Source organism: Ascidia mentula, chromosome 2 (genome assembly GCF_947561715.1).
Source record: "Ascidia mentula chromosome 2, kaAscMent1.1, whole genome shotgun sequence".
NCBI classification, from domain to species: domain Eukaryota; kingdom Metazoa; phylum Chordata; class Ascidiacea; order Phlebobranchia; family Ascidiidae; genus Ascidia; species Ascidia mentula.
In genome coordinates this window covers 11,015,489-11,032,865 of record NC_138567.1, presented here as the reverse complement: position 1 = coordinate 11,032,865, position 17,377 = coordinate 11,015,489, and the positions used below count along the sequence as shown (strand labels likewise).

Genomic DNA, 17,377 nt, shown 5'->3' with positions numbered 1-17,377 from the left:
AAAAAATTAGTTCTGCCAGAAAATCTTTGAATTTATTGAAGGACCTTTGAATACTGTGTTAGTGGATCGGAACTAACTACTTGAATCCACACTTAAAAATATGGATTGAACTGTATTCAAATCCAAGTTATCCTGTATTTAAATTGAATTCAACTTTACGAATGACATCTACAACATGCACTATGTAATGCGCCACAATAGGATCAATGAAACGATTTTATTTCAAAGTTATCAAGCCAATCACTGAATGCAGGGTATATATGTAAGTATGTCGTCAACTGATGGTATTTGATCATATATAAACATGTTAGCATGAACGACATTTTGATCATAAACAGCTATTTAATCATTTTCAATCGATCATAAAAAAAATTTACTAAAATTTTGGGAAAATCTTTTTTAGATCGTGCGAATCGAAGATTGGCGAACTTTTATTAACAGTTATATACACACGACGGAGTTAAAAGACGATTCCGCATATGCGATTATATATAATTTCTCATGATATCTTTTCTTGTTGTCGACACACTTGGTATTTACATCAAACCAAATGCGATAAGAGTCGCAGCTCCAACCAACATCACAAAACCCTTGGATAGCTGCACTGATTTCGCTGCACTGATTTCGCCATTGCAGTAATCTTTGATCAAAACAAAAAACAAGTCAACGCGAAAATTTAGACATGACGAACACGTTTTGCAAAAACTTGCCGCCACACTATTTCAAGTAATTTACCTTTGCTACAAGAGCATTGTTTCTCGCCGCTGGGCCCTTTTAAGCACTCTGCCGCAGAAGAGTTAGTCGGTCCACAAGCTCTACCCACCACTGCCAACGTGAAGCGGATTACCAACCTGTTTTAAGTTATCAGACAAACATACACGGAGTTTACCTTGGCCATTGAGGGTGACTTTCACGCACGTTGATATTGCCGAGGTACAGTCCATTTTGAGAACTGTGGGAATTTTGAGGCCTTTACAATCCGCGATTTCTTCGTGCTTGCAGTGATAACACTTGATTGCACCACCTTAGAAGAAAATGAAAACTGTAATTTTTGCTTTACTGTGTTACACACGTTTGCTTTGTAGTTAAAAACGTACCGTTTGTGGCCAGAGAGAACAAAAATGGGACGATGGTGATCCATTGGTAATTCATCTTGTTGGGAAATATTTTAATTGAAGGGAAAACACTTGTGTATAACACTTTTGGCTATGTTTCCTTGAATTTCTCCTTTATTTTTCTTATTCAGTGTTGATCATATGATAACTTCCTAGAAATAACAACTTTTTATGAACTTTACGGACAGATATAATCACCATACAATTTTGATACAATTGTCCTATGAACAAAATCCTGCTTCATAAAACCAATTCTGTTTAATTCCCCGAATCTCGAATACCAGCATACTGCCCCCATCTAGCGTAACAGCGAAGCATGCACAAATCTTCGAAACTTTCGGTCTATTTCAACACTTCCCAACTGTAGTTGCAATCTTTCTGATAGCTTAGATTAGTGTTCGTTAGCTTTTATTGTCTTCTCTGTTCACGTGCAACACACACTCACTATACTTCCCATAATTCTTTTTGTTTTATCTATTTATTAGCTGCTCTTCCACACGTTTTGCAGAAAAAGTGGTCATGAAGAAAACTTTCCTACTTTCTTACGTTATCCTTCTCAGCACGCGCAACCAACTTTATTTGTAAACTTATTGCAGCTATATTTTTGCAACCATGAGACAAAATAAATTTATAATTGACTGGGCGAAAAAACGTTGCAGAATTGCACTTCGATATTCATTTGTTTCTATCGCATGGCCACAGGCGGTGGTTGTATAAACAATCCTTATATTGCCTCTGAGTATCGACGATCATTTCCTTGTGTTTAATCGATCATTGGATCTCCTAAAAGGCATTTGTCTAAATGACAACATGCGTATTTTTCACAGTTTGACTTTCACTTCCTCGTTTCTATTCCATTATATTGTTACCTAAAGGCATTTGTCTAAATGACAACATGCGTATTTTTCACAGTTTGACTTTCACTTCCTCGTTTCTATTCTATTATATTGTTACCTAAAGGCATTTGTCTAAATGACACGACGTATATTGTTCACAGTTTAACGTTTCTTTGTATCTTATTTCGTTGTGGTATTTATTACAAGTGGGTCTACGAAGGTTTGCTGCATGGCTATTGTTGTGTTTCTTTGTATTTGTTCGATTAATTGCAAAACTAAAAGCTATCGCCCTTCGATTTTGGCTCATAAACAGACAAGCAAGTGTTATTTTACTGTGGTTTACTTGTGTACTTAAATTTTTTGACTGTTGAACGCTAGTAGACCTAAAACAAGAATGCGCTTAAGGGCCATTGTGGTCGAGTTCCAAGTTGCTGACCTGAATCCTTTAGGATACCTGGTGACAATTGTGTATACTGTAGCAACACGCATGTTTCCCTACTTAATTCTTTACACATTTGGAACACATACGGACCGAAGACTGCAGACGGTGTTAAGCTTTCCTTCAGGAGCTCCCACAGGCTTTCTGGCATCCTGCTGGACAACACATTTTTTCTGACACTTTGTTATAATACGCCCATTTTGTAATCCTTCGACAGCCAGTCTAGGCTAGTCTTGCCTACTCTCAGTCGCTCGTATTCTCTCGGCCCTGTCGTTATTCTTGCCATCGCGCTGTAAACGTTCGCACGTTCTTTTGATAGTTAAATTCGCTGCAATTCAGTCACGTGTTAAACGCGCTTGAAACAAGTTAAACTTAAGCCACCTGGTAATTGCAATCGTGTGTTTCCATTAATAAAGAAGTCTGTTCACGGAGCTTTTAATTCAGTAGTCTATATCAGCAAGAACACGCAAACAGACTTTAGCTTCAGCAAAGCAGCGACTGGGAATCCTATCTGTACGCTGCAATACGTGTGCTTATAACCCTGCTTTGAATCCAATCCCTAAAAAACGAATGCAATTGGTGTTGGGAAACTATTACAACCCCAACAGTCACAAGCCACGCACGTAAATGCGACACGATGCTTGCCTTGTTTATCAGCTATAGCTTGAGAAGCGTTTTTGTATGTCAATCACTGGGAGCAGGGAAACTTTGTAAACACTGATTTCATACTTATGTTCGTTTTTGTTCTTCTTTGGGTTTTGAAGAAGGGCTTTGGTTTCTATTGTTTCTAGTTGAAACTTATGGAAACGACAAATTAAACGGAGACACGCATTACTGTAATTTATAGCAAGCTTGTTTGCAACGTGAGACCAACGGGCGTTTGTTAAAGGGCGATGGAAAAGAACAAAATAAGAATCAACGTAACTGATAATGAAATATTTCTTAAATTGAACATTTAGATTAATTCACATTACAGTATTCATATGCGACCAAGTGAAACTAGAATAGCAGCTCCAACCATCAGCACAAAAACCTTGGAAAGCTTCGTTGATCTCTCCGCTCCGTTGCAATTGTCTGAAGCGGAAAGATATTTAAGGATTTGTCGTATGGAATTGGACACAGTGGTTTGCCGTAAAGCAAAAGTTTCGTTCTCTTATTTGATGTATCGGTTTTCGGTTATACACCGGACTTAGCAAAACTAAACGGTCATGACGTCTTTTTTATGTAGTAGGTAAAAGATACATTTTGATAGAACTTGTCCATGTTAATTCAATTTACACGTTTGAAGGTGCGTTACTGTCTCAGCCAGGAATATTCATAAAACGAAAAGGCTCTTCTGATAATACTTTTATTACGACATTTCGGTCATCATGACAATGTCGCGAAAAGCCTTTTTGTACTACGTTATAAGTGACACAAAAGTGGCCCAACCTTTGCCACAGATGCAAACTAGAGAGTCGACACCTCTAACAAGCCTCGTCTCGCACTTTCCCGGAAAAAAATCGGGCGGCCCACAACCTCTTTTTGTTTCTGTGCAAAGTACAAACACAAATTAAAGCAGTCAAATCAAAAGTCCACCAAACACAAGTCCACCAAACACAAGTCAACCAAACGTTTTACTTCCATTGGTGGTGCTTGTCATGCACGTTGTGGTCGTCGAATCGCATGTTTTTGACAAGGAGTTGGGAATATTCGGTCCTTTACAGTCCGGTCTTGTAGGAGATACGCACTCATAGCACTTGATTGCACCCACTAGGAAGAAATAAGACAACTGTAGGTTTTTCAGCAAGATTTCCTGTAGTTGCACCAAGCTGCACTAATGAGACCTTATGGGTCGAAACAGTGGCCATCTGTATGCAGCGCACATAATTCATATTATTTTATCATTATATGTAGGTTTTTTGCTTCATCTTATTGTCACACAATATTGGTTTTGTTTTAAAACTTACCGTTCATGAACAGAAGGCTGTAAGTTGCGACGAAGGCGATCAATACCAAATACATATCTACACATTAATACGAAAACTTAGGCATTTATGGAAATAAAGCACGTCGATTTCGTATGTTTCGCCGATTGTTGTCTCTGAACAATTTCATAATTATCAATATTTGTGATATTTAATGGTAAGTGGATGCAAAAAGAGTTAACTATACTAAATATGGAAGCCAAAGCTATTATGCTGTTAATCTTCCTTAGCAGCCTGCATGCCCACCTCAGTGCTTATGTGTTGTAACTCATTTCTAAAATGTACTCATGATAAACGCAGCCGTTTTCGAAACGTCTACAAAGGATTATTAATGGTAAGTGTTTGGCAATACTTTGAACCACAGCTGGGCTTCTTGTTATGTCACAATCAGATATTATAATTGATTAAATACCCAAATCAAAGGTAATTTGGAAGAAAAAATATCGATTATTGTTCAAATTAATGATTCAAGTCAAAAAATATCTAATACTATCTAGTGAAACTTGAAAACACACAGTGACTGCACTTAGCTTAAGTCTTTATACCCTTGACATATATAACTGTTTTCAATCATGCTTTTCTGTTGCTTTCTGGTGTTTGCAGAACTTGAAAATGACTTCAAGCAACTGTGAAAACAGTTTGCGCACATATTTCGAAACTTTTTGCCGATTTCATCATTTCCTGGTTTCTCCCTGGACCAATGCGCCCGAAAGAATAATTTGAAATCACGTGCGGGGAACATGACGTCAGCATGAACGAAAAACGTGCGTGGAAACGATTAATCAATGACACGCAGATAGCGTGAATTCCAAGTTTGATCATGCTTCCAATATTCATTGTTTAAAATGTATTTTGTCAAAATAAAACAAAACATCAAGTGATTTCTTCGGCGAACAGTCCTCTCGTTAATAACGAAACAGTTTAATGGAACAAAGGACTTTATCTCTTCCTTAAATATAAAAAAACAAAGGTTTTCGTGAAACTTGTGAAATTATTTGATCACGTTTAACCGTAAATTATGATGAAATAATATGTGATCCGAAATTGAGAATGCCCACAAATTATAAATCGTGTGACACAGAATCATGTTAATAGTTTGCGAATTCGTTTTAATGCTTTGTTTTGTTTGACGGTGATCAAGATTATTGACAACTTACCTTGTTTGCAATTAAATCTACTTTGTCCAGATGCCTTTTATATTAGCCAACTGTATCACATACTAAGTGCGAATCTTGGCATTTAAAAAAAAAACCTTAGCATATTTAATTTTCTATATTTAAATTCCAATCTAATTAAAAAAACAAAGGAACTGATTCTATTGTTTCAATGGCAGACAAAACGTCGGACAATTAATGTACATTAATATAAGCCAGAAGAGTAGTCCTATATGTTTAAATTTTGTTTTAGTTTGAAAATAGTATGGTTGTCCAAATTTACGTTGTTCATGCTTTTAGTAAATCTACTGTGCTAAATATTTATTTGAAACTTGTACTGTGCAGCAAATAAGTAAACTGAAAGAAGTCAATTCTTAGTCGAAATCCAGCGCAATGTCTTGATTTCTGCGCACTTACTTTTTCCGTTTCCTTGTGGGGTAATAAGTAAAACCACGTGGTTTAACTTAAAGCTCGTTTTCCTTGAGCTTCTAATTTTTTCAACTTCTAGGGAAAAAATACTGCCGGAGTAATTGGTTACACTTCTAATCGAGTGTTTACATAAGTTAACTTTTTGTTGGTTTGATGTTGCATTTTTTTAGATTTATTTTTTTAGATTCACTGCAAACCACAACGCAACAACTGCGCAGCAAGTGCAGCAGGCTGCTCAACGCTAATGATATTTGTACAAATAGCACGAAACTGAATATTTAGATAAATTGGTTCCGGTATATGTAGTGTCCGAAAATAACAGGACACATGGGTAGATAATGATGTAGGTAGGCCATGGCACAAAGTCAGTTGAATAATCGCGGAACGTTTATGCAAACAGTTTGTTTAATTAATGAATTTATACCGTGGGGCTTGCACATTATTTCAAAGCCATGAAAGGGAAGATGGAATTTGGCGCTACTTATGGAAACATATTATAATCATGTATATTTTGTACTGAAAAAGAGAAAAATAATATGTTGCTCTGTAACACCGCTAGAACATAAATGTTACACACGCGCAGATGCTCCGTACACCAACACCAATGCGACGACACAATTTAAGGCTTCAAGTGATTTATAAAGTTTCACAAGCAAAACAAAAACTTGCAAGCTAGCAAGGCCACCACAAGCGTCATTACTGATCTAGGTCTTGACGCCCCAGAATCTTGTTCGCTGTTGCAAGCATCTGTGACAAAAAAAACCTGTTAGATTGATTTTCATTTATGTTAACACACAGGTGGCGTATTTAGACGAACGTATATAACCACTGTAAAAAAGGCGGTTTTCCCCACTGTTTGTGTTGACGTAGTGTAACTTTTAAGTACAATTCCTACGTCATCATTTGATCTTTGAGTACATATTTCAACTGATTGATACTTTGAAGGTGGAACTTGTATTTTAACTTTTGTCAACATTCATTGAGCTCAATAGTTTATCGGTTGTGACTTTCGATTACGTGATTTCGATTACCTCGCCCCAAAGAAATACTTGAAAAATACGTTTATCGACACTGGTGTGACTGATAAATTTCCAAAACTATAGTTCAGTTGATTGAATACTTCTCGTGAAGCAAGTGGGCTTGTGTGCTATGTTTGGACAAAGCGTGATACGTTATTTAAATGCCATGTGATCCAAATGTCGCACGTCTGGCCAAAAATCTCTTCATTGTGTCAAATGCTTTGTACCCTCTTGAAATGTGGTCTAGTGCCCCTACTTCCGTGTCTGCCCAATCATGTGTTTTCAAACAGACAATTTCTGTCGGCACTTATCTTCAATACTACTATACGAGCAGTATATTAACAGTATATACTCCCGTTTGGTTGCCGAAGCATCGTAACATTATTTTTTAAATTATTGGGATCAACAATATTGATATACCAAAAAGTATATAGGTAATATTAATAGAATTAGTTTGACCGAGTACAATCACATATGTGCGTTCCTATGTAAATTAAACGGTTTTCAAACCTTTATTGCACGACCTCGGGCACGACTTTATGCTTAAGTTGTCTTGGAATATTGTAGTACATGAACCAAATGCAATGGAGTTATCTGTTTTTGCGCCACATCTTCTTGTCACTCTCAGCGGAGTGTTTGGCTGCGCTGTGAAAAAAAATAAACTTGTTTGTGTCCTTGCAATATCCGGTGCTGTGCAGTTGACTGCTGGTGCGACTTGACGCCAGAAACGGGAAAAGAAAAAAGGAGTCTCAGTACTCTACTGCTCAGCATTATTTTAAAGCACCATACCTTGGTTCACCTCTGTGATTGTAACGCAATTTGTTTGGCTTGATTCGCATGTTTGAAGTAGGAGCTCATCGATATATGGACCCTTGCAGTTGTGCGTGAGTCCAAACGGTTTGTAATACGTACAAGTGTAACAAGTGATCGCTTCACCTAAACAAATAAATCGTTTTCTTTTAGTTCGCAATTGAGTTGAGCCTTAGAGATCTTGCCACATATATTTAATTAACGAGCATTTAATTAAGTTTCCTGAGACTTACCTGGTACGAATAATGTTGCAAGCATAAGAAACAGGATATATTCCATCTTGAAAAAATTTCTTGACCATTTACTAATTTCCTAAAGTAAGTTTTGGAATGGAAGCCTACTGCAGTTTAAAACGATAAAGGTCATTTTGTCATAACTAAAAAAGGTTTTGTCGACCTGGTCAGTCCTAAAGAAAAGACCTATTCTTAGGACTAACCAGATCGACAAAACGTTGCCACCCTAAATTTCCAATCCTACCATGGTAATTTACACAAATGTATCCAGATCTGCTCGTCTGTCTGAGCAATAACTTGGCAACCGCTACCATGAGTTTCCAAACTTCTTACACAGTGACGTCGCATCTCATATTACGTCACCGTTCGTGCATCGGAAATGCAAGTAATTGTGATGAAATCGATGCCGCGTGACTTCGGGTTTTGGGACTTCCATTACGTTGTAGGAGCGCATGTCGCAATATGCAAGTTGGTCATGTGCCTAGGCAACGAACCATGTCTACTGCAGATTTCCGCGTTTTACCCACATGACATAAGCGCGATTTTGCTCCATTTTAGTGTCGAGGTGGAATTTACCCATTTTCACATGGTGAGTTTACATGTTTCTTATATATATTGTGCCCCTATACGCAGTGCTAAACTAATCACTTTCGTGCGACATGATGCTGATGATTGCGACGCTTAACATAACTGACTGCCACTGGCAAAAACGCTCTGCATAAAAATTGTACAACACAAACAGTCATGCAGAACTATAAATTCGACCATGAGACATTCTTAGCCCAACTCTCTACGAACAAAAGCGCCCGAATGCACGCCTAAAATTTGAAAATTAACATGGGCGCGTTTTCCTGGGAGCAATCGTCATCGGCGCTGCAGAAACTAATCAGTGCATTCTTGTAGGGCAACATTTATGTGCTAATTTCTCGAACCGGTAAGGGATAGTTTGTCCCAAGTTTTGCTGGAGTTGGGTGTTACTGAACTTGTATATCCGTTGCTATGTGCCATGGCACAACTTCTGTGCAGATTTGCAGCTGTTGCCAAGAAACGGTAAAGTTTTCCCAAGGAGCGGTGGCATATTAAGACTTCTTTGAACAGCATCTAATTGTACAGAGGGTCGAATGTCATGTTTGTGCAGATGTCGTTGTAGTATTAACAATTGTAATCGAAACCATCATTGCACAAAAGGTTCGTACTGAGGTTTTGCAAGTAACGGTATTGGTTAACGCAAACCGTTGACCGTTTTTACTGCTTTCGATTGGTACATAAAATAAGGTAGCCGAAATAGTATAAAATGAGTCTAATATTGCTACGGTTTAGTTTTCAATATGCAGCAACGGGCTGTCCTGAATACTTTTCCGTTCATGTAAAATGTCACCAGCACATAGAAAGGGTCAGAGTGCCGTTTTGTTTTAAATTTATTACATTGCCACGATGTCAAAGTTGGCTTACATGCGGATTTACTGTAAGCCCTGCAGCTATTTGTCAGTGGACCTTGCAGCCAAATGCTAGCGGCCGTTCAGTTACCGTTGCAGACAGTTCATCACGAGAAAAGCGGTTTTATGTTTGTTTCTTGAATATCTCTTAAAACTGGAATCGATATCTGTCTTTTATTGTTTATTTATAAATATATATGTGGTTGTTGTCTTTTACCTTTGATAATTATTATCTGTTTGTATTCAGGAAACATCAAAAGGTTTCTGTTTATAAAGAAAAAAGTTACAGTAACACAATCTGTAGTCATGAAACATTTTACAAACGATGTGACAATATGCTTAATCTTTGCTGTAATTTTCCGAGGTAGGTACTCGATTGGTTGCAACTCTATTATTGCTACATGCAGGATGCACTTGGGCAAAGTAAATTTTGCTACAGAAAGTTTAGCGCTGTGCACCTAACGTTATACTATTAGGTTCATACCAGAGATAAATAACCACTTACTCGCTAATCGAGGATCAAGAGATGACCCGACTGTGACATTTCAAGTTGTTCAAGTAGTTGCAGCTGAAATACAATAAAAATAGACTACTCTTTTTGCAAACGAAATAAAATAAAATTGTTAATATTTGGTTCAAGTAAATGCGAACGGCTGCGCCCAGTGGAACACAGAAAGCGTTAATCACGGGAATGTAAACTGCACCAACGGTAATGAAATTGCATCAATCTGCGAGATGTCGTGTTCAGAAGGTTACGTGCCGATTCCCCCTCATAATGCAATTTCTGAGTGCCAGCATAACGGACAATGGAGTCACAAGAAGCCCTGCTGTGCTCGTAAGATAGCAATATGACGTATACTAATTAAACAAATGTCTTGCTATAATGTCTGGACTGTATATCACAGAACAATGTCCCCCATACTTGCAAGCTGATGTCATGATTTTGGCCCACAGGCAAACTGCTGAAACTGCAAAGAAGCGCGAAGGAACGATCATTAAACACATGATGAAGTAAGTCTCGCTAACCTGCTTTATAAAACAAAGATTGTTCAATGTATTACACTTCAGTTGACTAAATTTAACAAGTGTAAGTTTAGGTTAAGTGTATACCGAATTACTCCTGTTTCTATCAGGCTAAATTGTATATTAAGCATGCTGAACTTAACGTATTTAAGTTTCAAAGTGGTTATAAAAGATAAGGGTTCGCCTTTCAAAAAAAAACGAATGTGGCGCATAAACTTTTGCTGTAAATAATTTGAATAAATTTGTTCAGAAAAGTGGAGACAGGCCCTAACAGTGTAAGATGGGCAGTGCTCTTCTAAAGCGGCGAAATCGACTCGGAAACGAGCATGATGTTCGATCATCCCGCTTTGCAGAATAGTTCCACGATTAGGCAGGCTGTAAAGGATGGTGTTCCCTTCAGAAGAACTGGTTGGTAACCTTTCGTTTACTTATTTTTTGTACTTACGTCTGTTTTAACGCAAACTATATGTTTCTGAAGAGGATGGCCTGGTTAACACCGGAAGCGCTCTGCAATTTTTGCAGAATAACCTGATGTTTCCCGAACACAGGATATCTCACGGTCACATTGATGTTGTTTTGTTGATAATCGAGGCAAATTCCGACGATTCTGTCCAGCAAGCAGCAAGGAGTCTTCATGAAAGTAATATTTATGTGAGTGTAACTTTTCTCTTTATCGTCTTCCTAAATGTTTGTGCGAGTTATAACAATAAGCACTACAGGTATTCGTCATCTTTGTCAACTTTGACGGGAGAAACGTGGATGAACACCAGCTTCGTGATTTGGTTGGAAACACGGGAAAATATTTTATCGTCAATGGAGAAGAGCTGAGTGAAAAATCAGAATCCTTGGCGAACGAGATGTGGAACGACAGTTGTTCTCACGTTTGTGATTTCATGTAACACAATTCCTGAACGCAAGAGGGCGCCAGAGAAGTGTTTTGCATGTCTCTTGCCCGACAGAGATCTGGAAACCTACATGGCGTATGTTTAGTACGAGGACAAGTAAAACTAATTTAGATGTACAATAACTAAAAGAACAGTCCAGTTCTTGTGAATATTTGAATTGTGATATTTCAACACGTTTGTATTCAATCAGATAGAACTCATTATATATAGGAATTTCCAAACAGTCTTATGGGCAACAAAAACTTCGTATCTGATTTTTAACAAGTTATACAAGTTAAGAGAAAACCGAAGTCTTTGTCGTTATGTTGTTTCTGATATATAAATTTCGCCTTCAATTCGGCATCGTCATTATCACGACAAAAACAACGCGTTTTATTTTGTATTCGAGTAGTAAATTTTATTGAGGACTTGCGACATGTGTGAATGATTTGACTTTTAGCAAATAATAATAAACTGAAACAGTGTGGTTGTTCGAAAATGGACAAATGTTATGTTTTGTGTTGTAAAGTATAACATCGGCACAAATAATAAAGTGAATCGGGTTTAAGTTGTTAAACAAACCGTCAGCAAGAAACTAGTAATACATAGTTAACACTTAAAGGTATTCCCGCACAAACACTATTCTTGTAAGCTTTCTTTATCTCAAGCGGTCTGTGTAACAAGAACTTGAATTGTATAAGCTGCAGACAGTTGGCCACTGTATGTTGTGAATTGCGTAAGCTGCAGAAGAATTTCATTGTTTGGAAGTAAATTAAAAAGAAGTCACTACTCGCTTTTTACTCAACGCATTGCATCAAACGATATTTTCACAGAGTTGAAGCTTTGCGGCAAAGTAATGCAGTAAAGTCGAAATATATTGAAAAAAACTCTCCCGCTTTTTAAGCGGTTTATCGCCGCAATTTGGCACTTTCGCAACTTCACCAAAGTCAGTCGATTTTACACCAAATCTCCTTTCCAAGACAAGCATCATTTTTCCATGTTCCCATGGTTCTCGTTTTCCATGTAATAATCGACAGCTTTTGGAACACTGAAGGTGATTTTTCTGTGTCACTAGTGCTTGCCTCTTCTTCCGCACGGACTGCTCGACCTCACATACCTCTCAGGGTAGGCAAAGGTTGTCATTGACTGCTTCGATGGCGCCGTTCTACTCGAGTGTGTTATCAAACTTTCCAAGTAGTTCTAAACATGAAAAATATCGATTTATGTTGATAGAAACTTTTGCAACAAACTCAGTTTAAGTAAATGCGAACTTAAACACGGTACAATTTGAATTTACACGATACATAGTATGCACGTTTTCTAAGGCTTTCTCAACAACGATATTTAGGATTATGCAGTACCATAACATAGGAGAAGTCGACTCTTTTTTCAGGTCTTTTCGACCAACACTCTTCCATAAGTGCGTATACTGTACTTGGAACGGTAGCCTCTTTCTTTGGACGCATTCCATTCTTAACCACGTTGATTACGTGCGGTGCCAGCACATCTAAAAAAAAAACACACAAAGATGATTTAAAAAACAATAGATTTTATAAACATACGCCTGTGGTGCATTTTTGTGCTTTGGAACTATATTGCTTGTTTCCAAAAGAATTTAGATATTTTTTTCACGAGTTTATGATGTTTTCATAAAATTTACCCGCGTAAGGCATTTCGCCTTTGGTAAACAACTCGTGAAGGAATATTGCGTAGGACCAGATGTCAGAGGCTGTGGAAAACCGACCGTCTGTTGCACCTTCTATCGCCATCCACCGATATATCTTTGTCTCGTATGGCGGATCATCTGCAATAAAAACTACATTACAAGTTCTATAAATTTTATATTATACAGGGTAAAGTCGAAACAATATTGCTTTGTTGCGTACCAAAGCGAACCAAAGCGAACCAAAGCGTACCAAAGCGTACCAAAGCGTATCAAAGAATACAGGACTGATTTTTACCCATCGGTCTTCGGGTCGTTATAACGTGACGAAGACTAATGTTTGCGATACAGAACACGCAGATAGGCGGTGGCGCATTGTAAATTTCCGTCCTAGTGTAAACAGCCAATACCGTTACCTTCTGCTGTAAAGTAAAAGCCATTGTCGTTGAGAGTCCTGGCAAGGCTGAAGCCGGACAACTTGCAGTGCAGGTTTTTGTCAATCAGCACGTTCTCAGCGCGCACATTTCTGTGGACGAACTTCATTCTCGACATGTGGTACAAGCCTGCCGCAACCTGCAACATGTAAGCACTTAGCCATACTCATATTCGCCCGATATCCTTGCAAGTTACGTTGCGTTTTCGATCAAAGCACATACAATGTTACCTCTTGCGCCATTTTCAGAAGGGTTGCAGATGCGGTTTCGTAGCAATCCATCTTAAGCAAAAACCCAAGGACGTCCTGGTTCTGCTCAAACTCCGTAACAATGCATGTTGGGTATTCTGTTACCTGAACCCATGCACACAAAATCGTTTAAGGTTGGTTAATAAGCAGTTTTAAGGAACAGCAGCAAAGATTTTAATCCGGATTACTAGAATAATAAAGGTACAATGATCTGCCGCCATAGTGTGTAGTATGTTGTTCGGTTATCACAACAAAGGAACGCAGGGGAACAATTCAAACATGTTATCTTTAACTTCCTCAACTAGTGCTGTGCTGTTCCAATTGCACCAGGAAGAAACTCACGTGGCACACGAAAACATCCTGACAAAAATGGTTCCGTGTGTATTTGTGGAACTGTTGCACTTCATTTTGTCGAAGTTGGCACAGACCTCAGTGACCATGTTTAGGCAGAAAGAGTGTTTTACTGTCGCCAACTTTACAACTTAATGTCACAAGAAACTTTTCCAATCTGGTCACGCGTTAGGTAACCGTGTATTTTCGTCACTGTTCGCAAACAGTGGTAAAGTTACGTCAATGCCAGCAAGCAGTGGTAAATCCTACGCTCAAATACTCACAACTCCCACTATTCTAGTGATGCTGTCGTGTCTCAAGAGCTTTAGCTTTGACGCCTCTTCGAGAAGTCTCTCCCCCGCCTCCTGCCCTCCATTTTTCTGCTTCTTGATTGCGACCTCAGATAAAGTTTCGTCGAGGGTTCCTGCAAAAAAGATGTACGTTTGCGATCTAAAATGATTAAGTACACTTTACGACGGTGTTCGTATCTCAAACTTTGAGCGACTTTGCTGTCACATACAATAAAAACACTTTACTGCTAATCGTTGTTGATATGTTTACAACATGCTTTGAATCACAGTGGGATTTGTCGGGTTTATGTAAGCGAGTTTTAAGTGGCAAAACCGATCGTCCCTACCTTTCCACACTTCGTTGAGCTTATTTTGGTGTGACGACATCTTATTTACAAACGTGATCTTATCTCGGGACATCTCCAATCCAGATGTATTATTCCTACTTCCCCTGGAGCACGGAGAAGTGAGTCGTGTTCTCATCTCTGTAACAGTTTCTGAAGCAAAACCGTACACCATCAAATATGCAGTGTTGCATATGGTATCTTGTTTTGTAGATATGTTTACCTCGATAATGTTTAATGAGGAGTTGAAGGGTGGGAAAGGTCTTTTCTGGGTCAATGTAAAAGTTGCCGAAAATGTTCATTTGAATCTTATAGTGTACCACCTTGCAACCCCCGTCTCTCCAGTCAAGCAAAGACAATCTGTAGGGATCCAAAACTGTAGAAAATGTGAAGAACGTGTCATTTAGGTATCACCCACGCAATCAAAATAAAATCAATACCAGGCAACATTGCGGTTTGACCAATATGGCATTGAAAACCATTGTTAAAACATTTTCGAGCGGTAATATCATGGGGGTACTACATATTTTGTCGCGACTGTGATATTTGCAGAAATACAGTCTTGGCGTTTTGCCGACACGATTGGCAGATGTACAATTGTGTTCGATGTATTACTAAAGCGTGCTTAGCTAATAACGGCAATACCGCAGTGTATACGCGCCTTTGTATAAAAAAAACAATGGCTTAAAACAGTTGAATTTACACTGTGCCACAGTTTACGTCATAAATTCACTTGCGGAACCGCCTTAAACAAAAATTCGTTTTTGTGTCCAACAATGTTCTTCTGGTTTACAACTCTGAGAAACACAACAGGAAAGTTTAACATTACATTAAAACATACATGCCAACCATTGCCAATACATGCTCACGTCATGAACTACTGAGAAGTTGTGAAACATTTTGGAAGTAGCACCGCAACCACCCGGTATTCTCAAGCAGAAACCCGGAAACAGTTGTCACGCATTGCGCAGGAGTTTACGCAAGACCCGCATGGTAAGGCACGTTCGCAGAAAGGTGACAGTTTAATCGGGAAAAGATGATAAAACCCCGAATTTTGGCTCACCCGTCCCATGTTTGCCAGCCTCACGAACCAGGAAAGTCCCTTCCTGTTTTCCTTCGCGCAGGAGGGTGTTTTCTGCGTCCAAACGCGAGATGCTGCCATAATACCACCTGAAAATGAAACTAAATCCGTTTCTGGTCGGTAAAGCTTTTTTCAATTAACCTGGAAGGTCCATATACTCTTACTGAAATTTGTGATGATTGTGTATTGACAAACCAAACACACAGCGGGAGCTTAATGATTAATTGTGTCATCTAAAGGTCAATAAAATGCAACGTTATATTCTACAACAGCAAAACCTGCGAAATGGTTAATTTTATCAGTTAGGTTAGGTTAACAGACTACGGTAAAGTCTGTTTACATTTATTAAGAAACATTGTTAACTTTTAGCGTCGATGCAATCAAAACTTACGGATACTGTCTCAGGTCGTTGGGCTGGGGGTTGGGTGGTTTACCCAAACGCTCGTAATCGTCGTCATTCATTTCGGCGCAGAACATTCGTATTTACTTCAACTTTCAGGACAATTACTATCTCAAGCTTATCCACTGCTAGACAATGATTTCAATCACTTGGTTTCAGGCTCGTGTATATAATGAATGACTCATGGTAGGCAAGCAAGTCAGTAGATGACGTTCAACTCTATATAAGGTTGGTCAGGCGCCTACGAGAAATGGAAAGTCATGACACCGTTTTTGTTTGGTCAATTCACGGTATTGAACCGAAACCGGGTACATTCTTTGCAAAAATATCAACAAACAATAAATCCACTGACAGATTAGCTGTCATATCAAACATATAGAGATGTTTGACAGTGCTTTATTTACTAGAATATCTTTCCTCATCTACCTTTCCATTCCCTTTTCTGCAAGCAAACGTGTCAAGTTTGTAATATATCTAAAAGTCCAATCTGCATATGAACTGTTTTGCAACGCCTTCTGCTGTTATTTGATACTACCATGGTAGGTGCACCACGACCAAGTTTCCCAAGCCAACGTTACAAAGCCTTTCCTGCTTTGCTCAAACGATTTGATAGAGCCCCCAAAGTCATCAATATGAGACCTTCAAAGCGAAAGCTGTCAAAGCGAGCAAACAGATTGTGGCGTTTCGGTCGCACGTCACGTATAACCGCCACCTGCGGTGCTTCCAAAAAACTTAACCTAAGATCAGCAGCAGCTGTATCTCATCCTACGCCAAATTTGCTTTCCCTTGTTTTCCACACATCACGCTCCTCCGCGTATGTCAATCGGCAACTTGTGACATTTTCCTCAAGCGTTGCAAGCACGCTTTCAGTGATTAGTACCAGAAACCGCGGGCGTATTACTGGTCACGGTTTCGTATAACACCCGCGTCTATGATTCCTTGATTTGTCACTTGCTTCTTATTGCATACAAATACTGTTAACGACCAATTATATACGTCACCGTCTTTTACTTTCCATTTAAACAATTGAAAAGCAATATAATTTAATAGGACTATCCCAAAATAGCTGTCACTGCGAATGCCAGCGCAGTGTAAGTACTTACCCCTTATTACCTTTTCACCAATGTTATTAACGTACTGGGTAAGTCTAGCTCTACCGCCTAACACTTTTCAATTCAAATCCACATATATTTCCGAGTCGAATAATATCCCAAAATCTCTTTACCTCGACGGTGTTTATAA

The 17,377-nt window shown here is 38.6% G+C and overlaps 4 protein-coding genes and 1 pseudogene across 5 annotated transcripts; 1 reads left to right on the top strand and 4 right to left on the bottom strand.

Annotated features, from left to right (window-relative positions):
* Window positions 1-240: 240 nt before the first annotated feature.
* Window positions 241-1,263, bottom strand: LOC145889873 (uncharacterized). The gene is made up of 4 exons (XM_082980920.1): window positions 1,098-1,263; window positions 890-1,024; window positions 736-825; window positions 241-640 (listed from the first exon to the last, which is right to left on the bottom strand). The coding sequence occupies exons 1-4, from the start codon at window positions 1,150-1,152 to the stop codon at window positions 537-539; spliced, it is 384 nt and encodes a 127-aa protein (XP_082837046.1). The 5' UTR covers window positions 1,153-1,263; the 3' UTR covers window positions 241-536.
* A 1,952-nt stretch (window positions 1,264-3,215) lies between these two features.
* On the bottom strand, window positions 3,216-4,475 carry LOC145890364 (uncharacterized). Its single transcript, XM_082981355.1, has 4 exons — window positions 4,340-4,475; window positions 4,011-4,142; window positions 3,822-3,920; window positions 3,216-3,464 (listed from the first exon to the last, which is right to left on the bottom strand). The coding sequence occupies exons 1-4, from the start codon at window positions 4,392-4,394 to the stop codon at window positions 3,370-3,372; spliced, it is 381 nt and encodes a 126-aa protein (XP_082837481.1). The 5' UTR covers window positions 4,395-4,475; the 3' UTR covers window positions 3,216-3,369.
* A 1,707-nt stretch (window positions 4,476-6,182) lies between these two features.
* LOC145889819 (uncharacterized) lies at window positions 6,183-8,229 on the bottom strand. The gene is made up of 4 exons (XM_082980856.1): window positions 8,003-8,229; window positions 7,749-7,895; window positions 7,470-7,604; window positions 6,183-6,687 (listed from the first exon to the last, which is right to left on the bottom strand). Exons 1-4 carry the CDS (start codon window positions 8,046-8,048, stop codon window positions 6,587-6,589), a joined length of 429 nt encoding a protein of 142 aa, XP_082836982.1. The 5' UTR covers window positions 8,049-8,229; the 3' UTR covers window positions 6,183-6,586.
* A 1,610-nt stretch (window positions 8,230-9,839) lies between these two features.
* Window positions 9,840-11,581, top strand: LOC145890093 (collagen alpha-1(XII) chain-like; annotated as a pseudogene). The gene is made up of 6 exons (XR_014399545.1): window positions 9,840-9,861; window positions 10,079-10,273; window positions 10,344-10,449; window positions 10,712-10,869; window positions 10,940-11,112; window positions 11,181-11,581. The product of XR_014399545.1 is annotated as a collagen alpha-1(XII) chain-like (transcript).
* Window positions 11,582-11,774: 193 nt separating this feature from the next.
* On the bottom strand, window positions 11,775-16,369 carry LOC145889628 (proto-oncogene tyrosine-protein kinase Yrk-like). The gene is made up of 10 exons (XM_082980615.1): window positions 16,127-16,369; window positions 15,718-15,824; window positions 14,878-15,030; window positions 14,658-14,807; window positions 14,305-14,444; window positions 13,673-13,795; window positions 13,425-13,581; window positions 13,006-13,149; window positions 12,707-12,852; window positions 11,775-12,545 (listed from the first exon to the last, which is right to left on the bottom strand). Exons 1-10 carry the CDS (start codon window positions 16,210-16,212, stop codon window positions 12,417-12,419), a joined length of 1,335 nt encoding a protein of 444 aa, XP_082836741.1. The 5' UTR covers window positions 16,213-16,369; the 3' UTR covers window positions 11,775-12,416.
* Window positions 16,370-17,377: the final 1,008 nt, after the last annotated feature.

What these genes read in the sequence shown, in the direction of transcription:
- LOC145889873 (XM_082980920.1), bottom strand. Translation starts at nt 1,152, where the DNA reads ATGAATTACCAATGGATCACCATCGTCCCATTTTTGTTCTCTCTGGCC. An exon ending in GTTCTCTCTGGCCACAAACG is followed by an intron (nt 1,025 to 1,097) that starts GTACGTTTTTAA and finishes TTTTCTTCTAAG; the next exon opens with GTGGTGCAATCAAGTGTTAT. An exon ending in AGTCACCCTCAATGGCCAAG is followed by an intron (nt 826 to 889) that starts GTAAACTCCGTG and finishes TCACGTTGGCAG; the next exon opens with TGGTGGGTAGAGCTTGTGGA.
- LOC145890364 (XM_082981355.1), bottom strand. Translation starts at nt 4,394, where the DNA reads ATGTATTTGGTATTGATCGCCTTCGTCGCAACTTACAGCCTTCTGTTC. An exon ending in CAGCCTTCTGTTCATGAACG is followed by an intron (nt 4,143 to 4,339) that starts GTAAGTTTTAAA and finishes ATTTCTTCCTAG; the next exon opens with TGGGTGCAATCAAGTGCTAT. An exon ending in GACAAGCACCACCAATGGAA is followed by an intron (nt 3,921 to 4,010) that starts GTAAAACGTTTG and finishes TACTTTGCACAG; the next exon opens with AAACAAAAAGAGGTTGTGGG.
- LOC145889819 (XM_082980856.1), bottom strand. Translation starts at nt 8,048, where the DNA reads ATGGAATATATCCTGTTTCTTATGCTTGCAACATTATTCGTACCAG. An exon ending in AATCACAGAGGTGAACCAAG is followed by an intron (nt 7,605 to 7,748) that starts GTATGGTGCTTT and finishes TTTTTTTCACAG; the next exon opens with CGCAGCCAAACACTCCGCTG. An exon ending in CCCGAGGTCGTGCAATAAAG is followed by an intron (nt 6,688 to 7,469) that starts GTTTGAAAACCG and finishes TTTTTGTCACAG; the next exon opens with ATGCTTGCAACAGCGAACAA.
- LOC145889628 (XM_082980615.1), bottom strand. Translation starts at nt 16,212, where the DNA reads ATGTTCTGCGCCGAAATGAATGACGACGATTACGAGCGTTTGGGTAAA. An exon ending in GGCTGGCAAACATGGGACGG is followed by an intron (nt 15,031 to 15,717) that starts GTGAGCCAAAAT and finishes CATTTTCTACAG; the next exon opens with TTTTGGATCCCTACAGATTG. An exon ending in CCTCATTAAACATTATCGAG is followed by an intron (nt 14,808 to 14,877) that starts GTAAACATATCT and finishes GTTTTGCTTCAG; the next exon opens with AAACTGTTACAGAGATGAGA.